Genomic DNA, 20,540 nt, shown 5'->3' with positions numbered 1-20,540 from the left:
GGGGAAATGGGGGAAATATTGGAGAATTCCTGGGAAAAAATGGGGAAAATAGGGGGAAATATTGGATAATTCCTGGGAAAAAAAATGGGGGAAAATAGGGGGAAATATTGGAGAATTCCTGGGAAAAAAATGGGCGAAATGGGGGAAATATTGGAGAATTCCTGGGAAAAAAAATGGGGAAAATAGGGGGAAATATTGGAGAATTCCTGGGAAAAAAATGGGGAAAATAGGGGGAAATATTGGAGAATTCCTGGGAAAAAAAATGGGGGAAATGGGGGAAATATTGGAGAATTCCTGGGAAAAAATGGGGAAAATAGGGGGAAATATTGGAGAATTCCTGGGAAAAAAATGGGGGAAATAGGGGGAAATATTGGAGAATTCCTGGGAAAAAAAATGGGGGAAAATAGGGGGAAATATTGGAGAATTCCTGGGGGAAAAAGGGGAAGTTCCCGGGAAAAACCAGGGAAAGTCTGAAAATTTCCAATCTAGGGCAGAATTCTGGGCAATTTTTGGGGGTGAATTTTCTGGCAATTTTTGGGGCCATTTTTTCCCCAAAAACCCGAGAATTCTCAATTTGTGGGAGAATTCCGGGTGATCTTCGGGATGATTTTTTGGGGTGATTTTCACCACCATTTTTCCAGCAATTTTTTCTCCCAAAACCTGAAAATTCTTAATTTAGGGCAGAATTCCAGGTGATTTTCAGGGTGATTTTGGGGGGAAATTTTTCCTTGAAAAATCTGGAAATTCCCAATTTAGGGCAGAATTCCAGGTGATTTTCAGGGTGATTTTTGGGGGAAAATTTTCCTTGAAAAACCTGAAAATTCCCAATTTAGGGCAGAATTCCAGGTGATTTTCAGGATGATTTTTGGGGGGAAATTTTTCCTTGAAAAATCTGGAAATTCCCAATTTAGGGCAGAATTCCAGGTGATTTTCAGGGTGATTTTTGGGGGAAAATTTTCCTTGAAAAACCTGAAAATTCCCAATTTAGGGCAGAATTCTGCGCGGTTTTGAGGGCGAATTTTTTGGGTGATTTTCAGGGCCATTTTTCCCAAAAAACCCTGAAAATTCCCAATTTAGGGCAGAATTCTCGGTGATTTTCAGGGACGATTTTGGGGGCAATTTTTTCTGGAAAAGTCTGGAAACTCCCAATTTTGGGTGGAATTCTGGGCGACTTTTGGGGCCATTCTCGGGGTGATTTTCACGGCCATTTTTCCAGCTATTTTTTCCCAAAAACCTGAAAATTTCCCAATTTTGGGTGGAATTCTGGGCGATTTTTGGGGCCATTCTTGGGGTGATTTTCACGGCCATTTTTCCAGCTATTTTTTCCCAAAAACCTGAAAATTTCCCAATTTTGGGTGGAATTCTGGGCGATTTTTGGGGCGATTTTTGGGGCGTTTTTCCCGGGGATTTTTTCCGGCCGTCCCGGTGGCAATTCCCGTTTTTTGCCCCGGTTTTTGGCAGTTTGTGAAGTTTGCCAACATCGAGGAGGACACGCCCTCGTACCACCGCAGCTACGACTTCTTCGTGTCGCGCTTCAGCGAGATGTGCCACTCCGACCACGGCGACCCCGACGTCAGGGACAGGTACTGGGGCAGCACTGGGGAAAATACCGGCAAAAATGGGAAAACTACCAGGAAAAATGGGAAAAACTACCGGGAAAAATGGGGAAAACTACCAGGGAAAATGGGAAAAACTACCGGGAAAAATGGGGAAAACTACCAGGGAAAATGGGGAAAACTACCAGGGAAAATGGGGGAAAATACCAGGAAACATGGGGAAAACTACCGGGAAAAATGGGGAAACTACCAGGGAAAATGGGAAAAACTACCGGGAAAAATGGGAAAACTACCAGGAAAAATGGGGAAACTACCAGGGAAAATGGGAAAAACTACCGGGAAAAATGGGGAAAACTACCAGGAAAAATGGGGAAAAACTACCAGGAAAAATGGGAAAACTACCAGGAGAAATGGGGAAAACTAGCAGGAAAAATGGGGAAAACTATCAGGAAAAATGGGAAAAACTACCAGGAAAAATGGGGAAAAACTACTGGGAAACATGGGAAAAACTACCAGGGAAAATGGGGAAAAACTACCAGGAGAAATGGGGAAAATGCATGGGAAAACAATGGGAAAAACTACCAGGGAAAATGGGAAAAACTACCGGGAAAAATGGGAAAAACAACCAGGAAAAATGGGGAAAACTAGCAGGAAACATGGGGAAAACTACCCAGAAAAATGGGGAAAATGCATGGGAAAACAATGGGAAAAACTACCAGGGAAAATGGGAGAAACTACCAGAGAAAATGGGGAAAACTACCAGGAAAAATGGGAAAACTACCAGGAGAAATGGGGAAAACTAGCAGGAAAAATGGGGAAAACTATCAGGAAAAATGGGAAAAACTACCGGGAAACATGGGGAAAAATACCAGGAAACATGGGGAAAACTACCGGGGAAAATGGGAAAAATACCAGGAAACATGGGGAAAACTACCAGGAAAAACGGGAAAACTACCAGGAGAAATGGGGAAAACTAGCAGGAAAAATGGGAAAAACTACCAGGGAAAATGGGAAAAACTACCAGGAAAAATGGGGAAAAACTACCGGGAAACATGGGAAAAACTACCAGGGAAAATGGGGAAAACTACCGGGAAAAATGGGAAAAACAACCAGGAAAAATGGGGAAAACTACCAGGAAACATGGGGAAAATTACCAGGGAAAATGGGGAAAATTACCAGGGAAAATGGGGAAAACTACCAGGAAAAATGGGTAAAATGCATGGGAAAGCAATGGGAAAAACTACCGGGAAAAATGGGAAAAACTACCAGGAAACATGGGGAAAACTACCAGGGAAAAATGGGAAAAACTACCAGGGAAAATGGGGAAAAACTACCAGGGAAAATGGGGAAAACTACGAGGAAAAATGGGAAAAACTACGAGGAAAAATGCGGGAAACGCATGGGAAATCAATGGGAAAAACTACCAGGAAAAATGGGGAAAAACTACCGGGAAACATGGGGAAAAACTACCAGGGAAAATGGGGAAAACTACCAGGAAAAATGGGAAAAACTACCAGGGAAAATGGGGAAAACTACCGGGAAACATGGGGAAACTACCAGGGAACATGGGGAAAATGCATGGGAAAACAATGGGAAAAACTACCAGGGAAAATGGGAAAAACTACCGGGAAAAATGGGGAAAATTGAAAAAATTTACCGGGAAAAATGGGGGAAACACGTGGGAAAACAATGGGAAAATATACCAGGAAACATGGGGAAAACTACCAGGAAACATGGGGAAAATTGAAAAAATTTACCGGGAAAAATGGGGGAAACACGTGGGAAAACAATGGGAAAAACTACCAGGAAAAATGGGGAAAACTACCAGGAAAAATGGGGAAAACTACCAGGGAACATGGGGAAAATTACCAGGGAAAACAATGGGAAAAACTACCAGGGAACATGGGGAAAACTACCGGGAAAAATGGGGAAAACTACCAGGAAAAATGGGGAAAACTACCAGGAAAAATGGGGAAAACTACCGGGAAAAATGGGAAAAACTACCAGGAAAAATGGGGAAAATGCATGGGAAAATGGGAAAAACTACCAGGGAAAATGGGGGAAACTACCAGTGAAAATGGGAAAAACTACCAGGAAAAATGGGTAAAATGCATGGGAAAACAATGGGAAAAACTACCAGGGAAAATGGGAAAAACTACCAGGAAACATGGGAGAAATGCGTGGGAAAACAATGGGGAAAACTACCAGGAAACATGGGGAAAACTACCAGGGAAAATGGGAAAAACTACCAGGGAAAATGGGGAAAATGCATGGGAAAACAATGGGAAAAACTGCCGGGAAAAATGGGGAAAACTATCAGGAAACATGGGAAAAACTACCAGGGAAAAATGGGAAAGACTACCAGGAAAATGGGGAAAACTACCAGGAAACATGGGAAAAACTACCAGGAAAAACGGGGAAAATGCATGGGAAAACAATGGGAAAAACTACCAGGAAACATGGGGAAAACTACCAGGAAAAATGGGAAAAACTACCAGGAAACATGGGAAAAACTACCAGGAAACATGGGAAAAACTACCAGGGAAAATGGGAAAAACTACCAGGAAAAATGGGGAAAAACTACCAGGAGAAACGGGGAAAATGCATGGGAAAACAATGGGAAAAACTACCAGGGAAAATGGGGAAAAACAACCGGGAAACATGGGGAAAACTACCAGGGAAAAATGGGAAAAACTACCAGGAAAAATGGGAAAAACTACCAGGGAAAATGGGGAAAACTACGAGGAAAAATGGGAAAAACTACGAGGAAAAATGCGGGAAACGCATGGGAAATCAATGGGAAAAACTACCAGGAAAAATGGGGAAAAACTACCGGGAAACATGGGGAAAAACTACCAGGGAAAATGGGAAAAACTACCAGGAAAAATGGGGAAAACTACCAGGGAAAATGGGGAAAACTACCGGGGAAAATGGGAAAAATTACCAGGGAAAATGGGGAAAACTACCAGGGAAAATGGGGAAAACTACCAGGAAAAATGGGGAAAACTACCAGGGAAAATGGGAAAAACTACCAGGAAAAATGGGAAAAACTACCAGGGAAAATGGGGAAAACTACCGGGGAAAATGGGAAAAATTACCAGGGAAAAAGGGGAAAACTACCAGGAGAAACGGGGAAAATGCATGGGAAAACAATGGGAAAAACTACCAGGAAAAATGGGGAAAAACTACCGGGGAAAATGGGGAAAACTACCAGGAAAAATGGGGAAAAACTAGCAGGGAAAATGGGTAAAATGCATGGGAAAACAATGGGAAAAACAACCGGGAAAAATGGGAAAAACTACCAGGAAAAATGGGGAAAACTACCAGGAGAAACGGGGAAAATACATGGGAAAACAATGGGAAAAACTACCAGGGAAAAATGGGAAAACTACAGGGAAACATGGGAAAAACTACCAGGGAAAATGGGTAAAATGCATGGGAAAACAATGGGAAAAACAACCAGGGAAAATGGGAAAAACTACCAGGGAAAATGGGTAAAATGCATGGGAAAACAATGGGAAAAACAACCAGGGAAAATGGGAAAAACTACCAGGGAAAATTGGGGAAAACTACCGGGAAACATGGGGAAACTACCAGGGAAAATGGGGAAAATGCATGGGAAAACAATGGGAAAAACTACCAGGGAAAATGGGAAAAACTACCGGGAAAAATGGGGAAAATTGAAAAAATTTACCGGGAAAAATGGGGGAAACACGTGGGAAAACAATGGGAAAAACTACCAGGAAACATGGGGAAAACTACCAGGAAAAATGGGGAAAATTCAAAAAATTTACCGGGAATAATGGGGGAAACGCATGGGAAAACAATGGGAAAAACTACCAGGAAAAATGGGAAAAACTACCAGGGAAACATGGGGAAAAACTGCCAGGAAACATGGGGAAAATTGAAAAAATTTACCGGGAAAAATGGGGGAAACACGTGGGAAAACAATGGGAAAAACTACCAGGAAAAATGGGGAAAACTACCAGGAAAAATGGGGAAAACTACCAGGGAACATGGGGAAAATTACCAGGGAAAACAATGGGAAAAACTACCAGGGAACATGGGGAAAACTACCGGGAAAAATGGGGAAAACTACCAGGAAAAATGGGGAAAACTACCAGGAAAAATGGGGAAAACTACCGGGAAAAATGGGAAAAACTACCAGGAAAAATGGGGAAAATGCATGGGAAAATGGGAAAAACTACCAGGGAAAATGGGGGAAACTACCAGTGAAAATGGGAAAAACTACCAGGAAAAATGGGTAAAATGCATGGGAAAACAATGGGAAAAACTACCAGGGAAAATGGGAAAAACTACCAGGAAACATGGGAGAAATGCGTGGGAAAACAATGGGGAAAACTACCAGGAAACATGGGGAAAACTACCAGGGAAAATGGGAAAAACTACCAGGAGAAATGGGGAAAATGCATGGGAAAACAATGGGAAAAACTGCCGGGAAAAATGGGGAAAACTATCAGGAAACATGGGAAAAACTACCAGGGAAAAATGGGAAAGACTACCAGGAAAATGGGGAAAACTACCAGGAAACATGGGAAAAACTACCAGGAAAAACGGGGAAAATGCATGGGAAAACAATGGGAAAAACTACCAGGAAACATGGGGAAAACTACCAGGAAAAATGGGAAAAACTACCAGGAAACATGGGAAAAACTACCAGGAAAAATGGGGAAAACTACCAGGAAAAATGGGGAAAACTACCAGGAAAAATGGGGAAAACTACCAGAAGAAACGGGGAAAATGCATGGGAAAACAATGGGAAAAACTACCAGGAAAAATGGGGAAAACTACCAGGAAAAATGGGGAAAACTACCAGGAAAAATGGGGAAAAACTACCGGGAAACAATGGGGAAAACTACCAGGAAAAATGGGAAAAACTACCAGGGAACATGGGGGAAAACTACAGGGAAAAGAACTGGGGAGAAGGGGAAAAATGGCAGGGAAAACCAAAAGGAAAAATGGGAAAAGACACGAAAAAAGGATTGGGAAAACAGTGGGAAAAGAATTTGGGATTTTAGGATCAGGAAGGGATTTGGGGCTGCGGAAATAATTTGGGCTCGGGAAAGGATTCGAGGTTGGGAGAAGATCTGGGATTGCCAGAAGTTGGAATCCAGACGAGATTTGGGAGCAGGAAGGGAATTTGGGATCGGGAAGGGATTTGGGATTTGGGGAAAGAATTTGGGATCTGGAAGGAATTTGGGATCGGGAGAAGGTTTGGGATCAGGAAGGGGTTTGGGGTCGGGAAGGGATTTGAAAGCAGAAAAAGAATTTGGGATCGGGAAGGGATTTGGTTTTTGGAAAAGAGTTTGGGACTGGGAAGGGATTCAGGATTTGGGGAAAGAATTTGGGATCTGGAAGGAATTTGGGATCAGGAGAAGGTTTGGGATCAGGAAGGGATTTGAAAGCAGAAAAGGAATTTGGGATCAGGCAGGCATCAGGAGAAGGTTGTGGGGTCGGGAAAAGAATTTGGAATGGGGAAAAAAATTTGGGATCAAGAAAGGATTTGGGATGGAGAAAGGATTTGAATTTGGAAAAAGATTCTGGGATTGGGAAATGAATGTGGGATCGGGAAGGGATTTGAAAGCAGAAAAAGAATTTGGGATCGGGAAGGGATTTGGGATCAGGAGAAGGTTTGGGATCGGGAAGGGATTTGGGATTGGGAAGGGATTTGGTTTTTGGAAAAGAGTTTGGGATTGGGAAGGGATTTAGGATTTGGGAAAGGAATTTGGGATCTGGAAGGAATTTGGGATCTGGAAGGAATTTGGGATCAGGAGAAGGTTTGGGATCAGGAAGGGGTTTGGGGTCAGGAAGGGATTTGAAAGCAGAAAAGGAATTTGGGATCAGGGAGGCATCAGGAGAAGGTTGTGGGATCAGGAAAAGAATTTGGAATGGGGAAAAAAATCTGGGATCAAGAAGCGATTTGGGATGGAGAAAGGATTTGGATTTGGAAAAAGATTCTGGGATCGGGAAATGAATGTGGGGTCGGGAAGGGGTTTGGGATCGGGAAGGGATTTGGGATCGGGAAGGGATTTGGTTTTTGGAAAAGAGTTTGGGATTGGGAAGGGATTTAGGATTTGGGAAAGGAATTTGGGATCTGGAAGGAATTTGGGATGGGGAGAAGGTTTGGGATCAGGAAGGGGTTTGGGGTCAGGAAGGGATTTGAAAGCAGAAAAGGAATTTGGGATCAGGGAGGCATCAGGAGAAGGTTGTGGGATCAGGAAAAGAATTTGGAATGGGGAAAAAAATCTGGGATCAAGAAGGGATTTGGGATCGAAAAAGGATTTGAATTTGGAAAAAGATTCTGGGATTGGGAAATGAATGTGGGGTCGGGAAGGGATTTGAAAACAGAAAAAGAATTTGGGATCGGGAAGGGATTTGGGATCGGGATTTGGTTTTTGGAAAAGAGTTTGGGATTGGGAAGGGATTCAGGATTTGGGGAAAGAATTTGGGATCTGGAAGGAATTTGGGATGGGGAGAAGCTTTGGGATCAGGAAGGGGTTTGGGGTCAGGAAGGGATTTGAAAGCAGAAAAGGGATTTGGGATCAGGGAGGCATCAGGAGAAGGTTGTGGAATCGGGAAAAGAATTTGAAATGGGGAAAAAAATTTGGGATCAAGAAAGGATTTGGGATGGAGAAAGGATTTGAATTTGGGAAAAGATTCTGGGGTTGGGAAATGAATGTGGGATCGGGAAGGGATTTGAAAGCAGAAAAAGAATTTGGGATCGGGAAGGGATTTGGGATTGGGAAGGGATTTGGTTTTTGGAAAAGAGTTTGGGATTGGGAAGGGATTTGGGATTTGGGGAAAGAATTTGGGATCTGGAAGGAATTTGGGATTGGGAGAAGGTTTGGGGTCAGGAAGGGATTTGAAAGCAGAAAAGGAATTTGGGATCAGGGAGGCATCAGGAAAAGGTTGTGGGATCAGGAAAAGAATTTGGAATGGGGAAAAAAATCTGGGATCAAGAAGCGATTTGGGATGGAGAAAGGATTTGGATTTGGAAAAAGATTCTGGGATTGGGAAATGAATGTGGGATCGGGAAGGGATTTGGGATTGGGAAGGGATTTGGTTTTTGGAAAAGAGTTTGGGATTGGGAAGGGATTTGGGATTTGGGAAAAGAATTTGGGATCTGGAAGGAATTTGGGATCAGGAAGGGGTTTGGGGTCAGGAAGGGATTTGAAAGCAGAAAAGGAATTTGGGATCAGGGAGGCATCAGGAGAAGGTTGTGGGGTCGGGAAAAGAATTTGGAATGGGGAAAAAAATTTGGGATCAAGAAGGGATTTGGGATGGAGAAAGGATTTGAATTTGGAAAAAGATTCTGGGATTGGGAAATGAATGTGGGGTCGGGAAGGGATTTGAAAGCAGAAAAAGAATTTGGGATCGGGAAGGGATTTGGGATCAGGAGAAGGTTTGGGATCGGGAAGGGATTTGGGATTGGGAAGGGATTTGGTTTTTGGAAAAGAGTTTGGGATTGGGAAGGGATTTAGGATTTGGGAAAGGAATTTGGGATCTGGAAGGAATTTGGGATCTGGAAGGAATTTGGGATCAGGAGAAGGTTTGGGATCAGGAAGGGGTTTGGGGTCAGGAAGGGATTTGAAAGCAGAAAAGGAATTTGGGATCAGGCAGGCATCAGGAGAAGGTTGTGGGATCAGGAAAAGAATTTGGAATGGGGAAAAAAATTTGGGATCAAGAAAGGATTTGGGATGGAGAAAGGATTTGAATTTGGAAAAAGATTCTGGGATTGGGAAATGAATGTGGGGTCGGGAAGGGATTTGAAAGCAGAAAAAGAATTTGGGATCGGGAAGGGATTTGGGATCGGGAAGGGATTTGGGATCGGGAGAACATTTGGGGTCAGGAAGGGATTTGGATTTTGGAAAAGAGTTTGGGATTGGGAGAAAAAATTAGGATTGGGAAAAGAATTTGGGATTTGGAAAAGAATTTAGGATAAGGAAAGGAATTTGGGATTGGGAGAAGATTTTGGGATCAGGAAGGGATTTGGGATCGGGGAATATCCTAATTTCCAGGATCCGGATTTCCGGGATCCGGGGCCTGCAGGGCGTGGTGCGGGATCGGGCTGGGATTTGGGGTCGGGTAAATCCCAATTCCCGGGTTTTCTGGATTTCCAGGATCCGGATGTCGGGGATCCGGGGCCTGCAGGGCGTGGTGCGGGATTGGGATGGGATTTGGGATTGGGAAGGGATTTGGGATCAGGGTGGGATTTGGGATAATTTATCCATCCCAATTCCAGGATCCGGATGTCGAGGATCCGGGGCCTGCGGGGCGTGGTGCGGGTTCGGGATGGGATTTGGGGTTCCCATGGAATTCCCGGGTTTTCTGGATGTCGGGGATCCGGGGCCTGCGGGGCGTGGTGCGGGATCAGGATGGGATTTGGGATTCCCATGGAATTCCCGGGTTTTATGGATTTCCAGGATCCGGATGTCGGGGATCCGGGGCCTGCGGGGCGTGGTGCGGGATCAGGATGGGATTTGGGGTTCCCATGGAATTCCCGGGTTTTCTGGATTTCCCGGGTTTTCTGGATTTCCAGGATCCGGATGTCGAGGATCCGGGGCCTGCGGGGCGTGGTGCGGGATCGGGCTGGGATTTGGGGTCGGGTAAATCCCAATTCCCGGGTTTTCTGGATTTCCAGGATCCGGATGTCGGGGATCCGGGGCCTGCAGGGCGTGGTGCGGGATCGGGATGGGATTTGGGATTCCCATGGAATTCCCGGGTTTTCTGGATTTCCCGGGTTTTCTGGATTTCCAGGATCCGGATGTCGGGGATCCGGGGCCTGCAGGGCGTGGTGCGGGATCGGGATGGGATTTGGGGTTCCCATGGAATTCCCGGGTTTTCTGGATTTCCCGGGTTTTCTGGATTTCCAGGATCCGGATGTCGGGGATCCGGGGCCTGCGGGGCGTGGTGCGGGATCGGGATGGGATTTGGGGTCGGGTAAATCCCAATTCCCGGGTTTTCTGGATTTCCAGGATCCGGATGTCGGGGATCCGGGGCCTGCGGGGCGTGGTGTGGGATCGGGATGGGATTTGGGATCGGGTAAATCCCAATTCCCGGATTTCCAGGATCCGGATGTCGGGGATCCGGGGCCTGCGGGATCTGGATGGGATTTGGGATCGGGTAAATCCCAATTCCCGGGTTTTCTGGATTTCCAGGATCCGGGGCCTGCGGGGCGTGGTGCGGGATCGGGATGGGATTTGGGGTCGGGTAAATCCCAATTCCCGGGTTTTCTGGATTTCCAGGATCCGGATGTCGGGGATCCGGGGCCTGCAGGGCGTGGTGCGCAAGACGGTGAACGACGAGCTGCAGGCCAACATCTGGGAGCCGCAGCACATGGACAAGATCGTGCCCTCGCTGCTCTTCAACCTCCAGCACGCGCACAGGTCGGCAAAAAACACGGGCAGATCACGGGGATCTCATGGGAATGGCACGGGGATCGCACGGGAATGGCACGGGAATTTCATGGGAATGGCACGGGGATTGCACGGGCATTGCACGGGGATTTCATGGGAATGGCACGGGGATTGCACGGGCATTGCACGGGGATTTCATGGGAATGGCACGGGGATTTCATGGGGATCTCATGGGAATGGCACGGGGATCGCATGGGGATCTCATGGGAATGGCACGGGGATCGCATGGGGATCTCATGGGAATGGCACGGGGATTGCACAGGAATGGCACGGGGATTTCATGGGGATTGCACAGGAATTTAATGGGGATCTCATGGGAATGGCACGGGGATTTCATAGGGATTTCATGGGAATGGCACGGGGATTGCACGGGGATTTCATGGGAATGGCACGGGGATCGCATGGGGATCTCATGGGAATGGCACGGGGATCTCATGGGGATCTCATGGGAATGGCACGGGGATTGCACGGGCATTGCACGGGGATTTCATGGGAATGGCACGGGGATCTCATGGGGATTTCATGGGAATGGCACGGGGATTGCACAGGAATGGCACGGGGATTTCATGGGGATTGCACAGGAATTTAATGGGGATCTCATGGGAATGGCATGGGGATTTCATAGGGATTTCATGGGAATGGCACGGGGATTGCACGGGCATTGCACGGGAATTTCATGGGAATGGCACGGGGATCTCATGGGGATTTCATGGGAATGGCACGGGCATTGCACGGGAATTTCATGGGAATGGCACGGGGATTTCATGGGGATCTCATGGGAATGGCACGGGCATTGCACGGGAATTTCATGGGAATGGCACGGGGATTTCATGGGGATCTCATGGGAATGGCACGGGCATTGCACGGGAATTTCATGGGAATGGCACGGGGATCTCATGGGGATTTCATGGGAATGGCACGGGGATCTCATGGGGATTTCATGGGAATGGCACGGAGATTTCATGGGGATCTCATGGGAATGGCACGGGGATTTCATGGGGATCTCATGGGAATGGCACGGGGATCTCATGGGGATTGCACGGGAATGGCACGGGGATCTCATGGGGATTTCATGGGAATGGCACGGGGATCTCATGGGGATCTCATGAGAATTGCACAGGGATTTCATGGGGATCTCATGGGGATCTCATGGGAATGGCACGGGGATTTCACGGGCATTGCACGGGAATTGCATGGGGATTTCATGGGGATTGCACGGGAATTTAATGGGGATTTCATTGGAATTTCATGGGGATTTCACGGGCATTGCACGGGGATTTCATGGGGATCTCATGGGAATGGCACGGGGATTTCATGGGCATTGCACGGATATTTCATGGGAATGGCACTGGGATTTCACGGGGATTTTCCGGGAATTCGGGAGCGTGGGAAGGGCTGGGAAGGGGAATTGCTAAGGAGGGTTTGGGTTTGGGGTGGGAAAAGTGGGGATGGGGTGGAGAAAGTGGGGATGGGGAGGGCAATATGGGAATGGGGTGGAAAATCATTCCCGTCATTCCCATTGCCATCATTCATTCCCATTCCCCTTCCCATTATTTCCATTAATCCCATTCTTTATTCCCCTTCTCATTGCCACTCCCATTCCCCGTTCCCATTCCTGCTTTCCCCGCCCTTCCCGTTACCGATCCCTTTACCGTTATTCCCACCGTTGTCACTGTTCCCGTTCCTTTGCCCACTCCTTTTCCCAACCCCGTTACAATTCCTGCTCCTATTCCTGCTCCCGTTATTCCCGTTATTCCCGTTATTCCCGTTATTCCCATTCCCATCATTCCCATTCCCATTTCCGTTCCCATTCCCGTTCTCGCTCTGTTCCCCTTCCCGTTTTTCCCCGCTGTTAATCCTGTTCCCATTCCCCTTCCCACTCCTGTTATTCCCATTATTCCCGTTATTGCTGTTCCCATTATTCCCGCTCCCCGTCCCCACGGCCATTCCCATGTTCCCCATTCCCGTTATTCCCATTATTTCCATTGTCATTCCCATCATTCCCCTTGTTCCCCTCACCGGTTTCCCGTTGTTTTTCCCTTTGTGCAGCCGCTCCCCGTCCCCACTGCCATTCCCATTATCATTCCCATTATTCCCGTTGTTTTTCCCATTGTTATTCCCATTGTCATTCCCGTTATCATTCCTGTTATCATTCCCATTATCATTCCCGTTATTATTCCCGTTATTCCCCTCACCGGTTTCCCGTTGCTTTCCCCTTTCTGCAGCCGCTCCCCGTCCCCATTCCCATTATCATTCCCATTATTTCCTTTGTTATTCCCGTTGTTATTCCCGTTCCCATTCCCGTTATCATTCCTGTTATCATTCCCATCATTCCCGTTATCATTCCCGTTATCATTCCCATTATTCCCACCATTCACATTCCCGTTGTTCCCCTCACTGGTTTCCCGTTGTTTTCCCCTTTCTGCAGCCGCTCCCCGTCCCCACTGCCATTCCCGTTATTCCCATTTCCATTCCCGTTACCATTCCCATCATTCCCGTTATTATTCCTGTTGTTCCCCTCACTGGTTTCCCATTGTTTTCCCCTTTGTGCAGCCGCTCCCCGTCCCCACTGCCATTCCCGTTATCATTCCCATTATTCCCATTATTCCCGGTGTTATTCCTGTTGTTATTTCTGTTCCCATTCCCGTTATCATTCCCGTTATTCCCATTCCTGTTGTTCCCGTCACTGATTTCCCGTTGCTTTCCCCTTCCTGCAGCCGCTCCCCGTCCCCATTCCCATTCCTGTTCTCATTCCCATTATTCCCATTGTTATTCCCGTTATCATTCCCATTATTCCCGTTGTTATTGCCGTTACCATTCCCGTTCCCGTTATCATTCCCATTGTTATCACTCCCGTTATCATTCCCGTTGTTACCTTCACGGGTTTCCTGTTCTTTCCCCGTTTCCGCAGCCGCCCCCCGTCCCCGCTGGCATTCCCACCATTCCCACCATTCCCATTATTCCCCATTCCCGTTATCATTCCCGTTATCACTCCCGTTATCATTCCCGTTATCATTCCCATTGTTCCCCTCACCGGTTTCCCGTTGTTTCCCCGTTTCTGCAGCCGCTCCCCGTCCCCGCTGCCATTCCCACCATTCCCATTATTCCCCATTCCAGTTACCATTCCCGTTATTACTCCCATTATCGTTCCCGTTATCGCTCCCGTTATCACTCCCGTTATCATTCCCGTTGTTCCCCTCACGGGTCTCCCGTTGTTTCCCGTTGTTTCCGCAGCCGCTCCCCGTCCCCGCTGCCATTCCCACCATTCCCATTATTCCCTATTCCCGTTATCATTCCCGTTATCATTCCCGTTATCATTCCCGTTATCACTCCCATTATCACTCCCGTTATCATTCGCGGCGTTCCCCTCACGGGTTTCCCGTTGTTTCCGCAGCCACTCCCCATCCCCGCTGCCATTCCCACCATTCCCATTATTCCCCATTCGCGTTATCATTCCCGTTATCATTCCCGTTATCACTCCCATTATCACTCCCGTTATCACTCCCGTTATCATTCGCGGCGTTCCCCTCACGGGTCTCCCGTTGTTTCCCGGTTTCCGCAGCCGCTGCCCGTCCCCGCTGCCATTCCCACCATTCCCATTATTCCCCATTCCCGTTACCATTCCCGTTATCACTCCCATTATCACTCCCATTGTTATCACTCCCATTGTTATCACTCCCGTTATCATTCGCGGCGTCCCCCTCACGGGTCTCCCGTTGTTTCCCGGTTTCCGCAGCCGCTGCCCGTCCCCGCTGCCATTCCCACCATTCCCATTATTCCCCATTCCCGTTATCATTCCCGTTATCACTCCCATTATCATTCCTGTTATCACTCCCGTTATCACTCCCGTTATCATTCGCGGCGTTCCCCTCACGGGTCTCCCGTTGTTTCCCCGGTTTCCGCAGCCGCTGCCCGTCCCCGCTGCCATTCCCACCATTCCCATTATTCCCCATTCCCGTTACCATTCCCGTTATCACTCCCATTATCACTCCCATTGTTATCACTCCCATTGTTATCACTCCCGTTATCATTCGCGGCGTCCCCCTCACGGGTCTCCCGTTGTTTCCCGGTTTCCGCAGCCGCTGCCCGTCCCCGCTGCCATTCCCACCATTCCCATTATTCCCCATTCCCGTTATCATTCCCGTTATCACTCCCATTATCATTCCTGTTATCACTCCCGTTATCACTCCCGTTATCATTCGCGGCGTTCCCCTCACGGGTGTCCCGTTGTTTCCCGGTTTCCGCAGCCGCTGCCCGTCCCCGCTGCAGCCGGCGGAGGCGCAGGAGGCGCAGGAGAGCCCCGGGGAGCTGGCGGAGCGCTGCCTGCGGGAGCTGCTGGGCCGGGCACAGTTCGGAAACATCAAAAACGCCCTCAGGCCCGTCCTCGTGTCAGTCACAGCTCCCAAAAATATGGGGGGGTTGGGGAAAAAAATGGCGATTTTGGGAAAAAATATGGGGGAGAAAATAGGGAGCCCCTGGGAGCGGGCGGAGCGCGGCCTGCGGGAGCTGCCGGGCCGGGCCCAGCTCGGCAACACCAAAATCGCCCTCAGGGCCCAACTGGTGTCTGTGAAATGTCAGAAATTCTGGGGGGAAATTGTGGGGATTTTGGGAAAAATTATGGGGGAGAAAATGGCAATTTATGGGGAAAAAATGGGGATTTCTGGGAGCCCGTGGGAGCGGGAGCTGCCGGGCCGGGCCCAGCTCGGCCACACCAAAATCGCCCTCAGGGCCCAACTGGTGTCTGTGAAATGTCAGAAATTCTGGGGGAAATTGTGGGGATTTTGGGAAAAATTATGGGGAAAAATGGGGATTTCTGGGGAAAAAATGGGGATTGCGGGGAGAAAATGGGGGTTTTTGGGAAAAATGGGGATTTATGAGGAGAAAATGGGGATTTCTGGGGGAGTCCCTGGGAGTGGGAGCTGCCGGGCCGGGCCCAGCTCGGCAACACCAAAATCGCCCTCAGGGCCCAACTGGTGTCAGTGAAATGTCAGAAATTGTGGGGGAAATTGTGGGGATTTTGGGAAAAATTATGGGGAAAAATGGGGATTTCTGGGGAGAAAATGGGGATTTCTGGGGAGAAAATGGGGATTTATGAGGAGAAAAAATGGGGATTTCTGGGGGAGCCCCCTCTGGGAGTGGGAGCTGCCGGGCCGGGCCCAGCTCGGCAACACCAAAAATGCCCTCAGGGCCCAACTGGTGTCAGTGAAATGTCCAGAAATTCTGGGGGAAATTGTGAGGATTTTGGGAAAAAATTATGGGGGAGAAAATGGGGATTTCTGGGGAAAAAATGGGGATTTCTGGGGAGAAAATGGGGATTTATGGGGAGAAAATGGCAATTTATGGGGAAAAAATGGGGATTTCTGGGCGCCCCTGGGAGCGGGCGGAGCGCGGCCTGCGGGAGCTGCCGGGCCGGGCCCAGCTCGACAACACCAAAATCGCCCTCAGGGCCCAACTGGTGTCAGTGAAATGTCAGAAATTGTGGGGGAAATTGTGGGGATTTTGGGAAAAATTATGGAGGAGAAAATGGGGATTTCTGGGGGAAAATGGGGATTTCTGGGGAAAAATGGGGATTTCTGGGGAAAAATGGGGATTTCTGGGGAGAAAATGGGGATTTCTGGGGAGCCCCTGGGAGCTGCCGGGCCGGGCCCAGCTCGGGAACACCAAAATCGCCCTCAGGGCCCAACTGGTGTCAGTGAAATGTCCCGAAATTCTGGGGGAAATTGTGGGGATTTTGGGAAAAATTATGGGGAAAAATGGGGATTTATGGGAAAAAATGGGGATTTTTGGGGAGAAAATGGGGATTTCAGGGGAGCCCCTGGGAGCGGGTGGAGCGCGGCCTGCGGGAGCTGCCGGGCCGGGCCCAGCTCGGCAACACCAAAATCGCCCTCAGGGCCCAACTGGTGTCAGTGAAATGTCAGAAATTCTGGGGGGAAATTGTGGGGATTTTGGGAAAAAAATATGGGGGAGAAAATGGGGATTTCTGGGGAAAAATGAGGATTTCTGGGGAAAAATAGGGGGCTTTCTGGGGAAAAAATGGGGATTTCTGGGGAGAAAATGGGGATTTATGGGGGAGCCCCCCCTGGGAGTGGGAGCTGCCGGGCCGGGCCCAGCTCGGGAACACCAAAATCGCCCTCAGGGCCCAACTGGTGTCAGTGAAATGTCAGAAATTCTGGGGGGAATTGTGGGGATTTTGGGAAAAATTATCGGGGAGAAAATGGGGATTTAGGGGGAAAAAATGGGGATTTCGGGGGAGAAAATGGGGATTTATGGGGAGCCCCTGGGAGCTGCCGGGCCGGGCCCAGCTCGGCAACATCAAAAACGCCCTCAGGGCCCAACTGGTGTCAGTGAAATGTCAGAAATTCTGGGGGAAATTGTGGGGATTTTGGGGAAAATTATGGGGAAAAATGGGGATTTATGGGGAGAAAATGGGGATTTCTGGGGAGAAAATGGGGATTTATGGGGAGAAAATGGTGATTTATGGGGGAGCCCCCCCTGGGAGTGGGAGCTGCCGGGCCGGGCCCAGCTCGGCAACACCAAAAATGCCCTCAGGGCCCAACTGGTGTCAGTGAAATGTCCAGAAATTCTGGGGGAAATTGTGAGAATTTTGGGAAAAAATTATGGGGGAGAAAATGGGGATTTATGAGGAAAAAATGGGGATTTCTGGGGAGAAAATGGGGATTTCTGGGGAAAAAATGGGGATTTCTGGGAGCCCCTGGGAGCGGGAGCTGCCGGGCCGGGCCCAGCTCGGCAACACCAAAATCGCCCTCAGGGCCCAACTGGTGTCAGTGAAATGTCCCGAAATTCTGGGGGAAATTGTGGGGATTTTGGGAAAAAAATATGGGGGAGAAAATGGGGATTTCTGGGGAAAAAATGGGGATTTCTGGGGAGAAAATGGGGGTTTTTGGGAAAAATGGGGATTTATGAGGAGAAAATGGGGATTTCTGGGGGAGTCCCTGGGAGTGGGAGCTGCCGGGCCGGGCCCAGCTCGGCAACACCAAAATCGCCCTCAGGGCCCAACTGGTGTCAGTGAAATGTCAGAAATTCTGGGGGAAATTGTGGGGATTTTGGGAAAAATTATGGAGGAGAAAATGGGGATTTCCGGGGAGAAAATGGGGATTTCTGGGGAAAAATGGGGATTTCTGGGGAGAAAATGGGGATTTCTGGGGAGCCCCTGGGAGCTGCCGGGCCGGGCCCAGCTCGGGAACAACAAAATCGCCCTCAGGGCCCAACTGGTGTCAGTGAAATGTCCCGAAATTCTGGGGGAAATTGTGGGGATTTTGGGAAAAATTATGGGGAAAAATGGGGATTTATGGGAAAAAATGGGGATTTTTGGGGAGAAAATGGCGATTTCTGGGGAGCCCCTGGGAGCGGGCGGAGCGCGGCCTGCGGGAGCTGCCCTGCCGGGCCCAGCTCGGCAACACCAAAAACGCCCTCAGGGCCCAACTGGTGTCAGTGAAATGTCCCGAAATTCTGGGGGAAATTGTGGGGATTTTGGGAAAAATTATGGGGAAAAATGGGGATTTATGGGGAAAAATGGGGATTTCTGGGGAAAAAATGGGGATTTTTGGGAGAAAATGGGGATTTATGAGGAGAAAATGGGGATTTATGGGGGAGCCCCTGGGAGCGGGAGCTGCCGGGCCGGGCCCAGCTCGGCAACACCAAAATCGCCCTCAGGGCCCAACTGGTGTCAGTGAAATGTCAGAAATTCTGGGGGAAATTGTGGGGATTTTGGGAAAAATTATGGGGAAAAATGGGGATTTCTGGGGAGAAAATGGGGATTTATGAGGAGAAAATGGGGATTTCTGGGGGAGCCCCCTCTGGGAGCGGGAGCTGCCGGGCCGGGCCCAGCTCGGCAACACCAAAAATGCCCTCAGGGCCCAACTGGTGTCAGTGAAATGTCCAGAAATTCTGGGGGAAATTGTGAGGATTTTGGGAAAAAATTATGGGGGAGAAAATGGGGATTTCTGGGGAAAAAATGGGGATTTCTGGGGAGAAAATGGGGATTTATGGGGAGAAAATGGCAATTTATGGGGAAAAAATGGGGATTTCTGGGCGCCCCTGGGAGCGGGCGGAGCGCGGCCTGCGGGAGCTGCCGGGCCGGGCCCAGCTCGACAACACCAAAATCGCCCTCAGGGCCCAACTGGTGTCAGTGAAATGTCAGAAACTGTGGGGGAAATTGCGGGGATTTTGGGAAAAATTATGGGGGAGAAAATGGGGATTTCTGGGGGAAAATGGGGATTTCTGGGGAAAAATAGGGGGATTTATGAGGAGAAAATGGGGATTTCTGGGGGAGCCCCCCCTGGGAGTGGGAGCTGCCGGGCCGGGCCCAGCTCGGCAACACCAAAATCGCCCTCAGGGCCCAACTGGTGTCAGTGAAATGTCAGAAATTGTGGGGGAAATTGTGGGGATTTTGGGAAAAATTATGGAGGAGAAAATGGGGATTTCTGGGGGAAAATGGGGATTTCTGGGGGAAAATGGGGATTTCTGGGGAAAAATGGGGATTTCTGGGGAAAAATGGGGATTTCTGGGGAGAAAATGGGGATTTCTGGGGAGCCCCTGGGAGCTGCCGGGCCGGGCCCAGCTCGGGAACACCAAAATCGCCCTCAGGGCCCAACTGGTGTCAGTGAAATGTCCCGAAATTCTGGGGGAAATTGTGGGGATTTTGGGAAAAATTATGGGGAAAAATGGGGATTTATGGGAAAAAATGGGGATTTCTGGGGAGAAAATGGGGATTTCGGGGGAGAAAATGGGGATTTCTGGGGAGCCCCTGGGAGCGGGAGCTGCCGGGCCGGGCCCAGCTCGGCAACACCAAAATCGCCCTCAGGGCCCAACTGGTGTCAGTGAAATGTCCCGAAATTCTGGGGGAAATTGTGGGGATTTTGGGAAAAATTATGGGGAAAAATGGGGATTTCTGGGGAAAAAATGGGGATTGCGGGGAGAAAATGGGGGTTTTTGGGAAAAATGGGGATTTATGAGGAGAAAATGGGGATTTCTGGGGGAGTCCCTGGGAGCGGGAGCTGCCGGGCCGGGCCCAGCTCGGCAACACCAAAATCGCCCTCAGGGCCGTCCTCGTGTCAGTGAAATGTCAGAAATTGTCGGGATTTTGGGAAAAAAATTGGGAAAAAAATGGGATTATATGGGGAAAAAATTGGGGGTTTTCAGGGAAAAAAATTGGATTTTGTTTTAGAGAAAAAATGAGATTTTTTTGGATAAAAAATGAGGATTTACGGGAGGAAAAGAGATTTTTTGGGGGGAGAAAAAGGGGATTTAGGAGAAAAATTGATGGGGATATTTTGGAAAAAAAGGGGTATTTATGGAGAAAAAATGGAGATTTTTTGGGAAAAAATTGGTAATTTCTTGGTGAAAATATGGGGATTTTTTAGAGGGAAAAATGGGGAATTTATGGGGAAAAAATGGGAATTTTTAGATAGGAAAATAGGGATTTGTGGCGAAAAATTCTGGGGATTTACGGGGAAAAAAATGAAAATTTTGGGGGGAAAATGGGGATATTTTTGTGAAAAAAATGGGAATTTACAGGGGAAAAAGG

The 20,540-nt window shown here is 48.6% G+C and overlaps 1 protein-coding gene across 1 annotated transcript in view; it reads left to right on the top strand.

Moving 5' to 3' along the window:
- Positions 1–20,540, top strand: part of EFR3B (EFR3 homolog B) — a 129,356-nt gene that overhangs the window by 14,852 nt on the left and 93,964 nt on the right. The window contains exons 4-6 of the mRNA XM_058801529.1: positions 1,462–1,583; positions 10,823–10,963; positions 15,241–15,381. Coding sequence (XP_058657512.1) covers positions 1,462–1,583; positions 10,823–10,963; positions 15,241–15,381 — 404 coding nt within the window. The remainder of the gene's footprint in view (positions 1–1,461; positions 1,584–10,822; positions 10,964–15,240; positions 15,382–20,540) is intronic.

This window comes from Ammospiza caudacuta, chromosome 3, assembly GCF_027887145.1.
Source record: "Ammospiza caudacuta isolate bAmmCau1 chromosome 3, bAmmCau1.pri, whole genome shotgun sequence".
Taxonomy (NCBI): Eukaryota; Metazoa; Chordata; class Aves; order Passeriformes; family Passerellidae; genus Ammospiza; species Ammospiza caudacuta.
The sequence above is the reverse complement of the archived record's forward strand: the minus strand, read 5'-3'. Positions and strand labels throughout refer to the sequence as shown.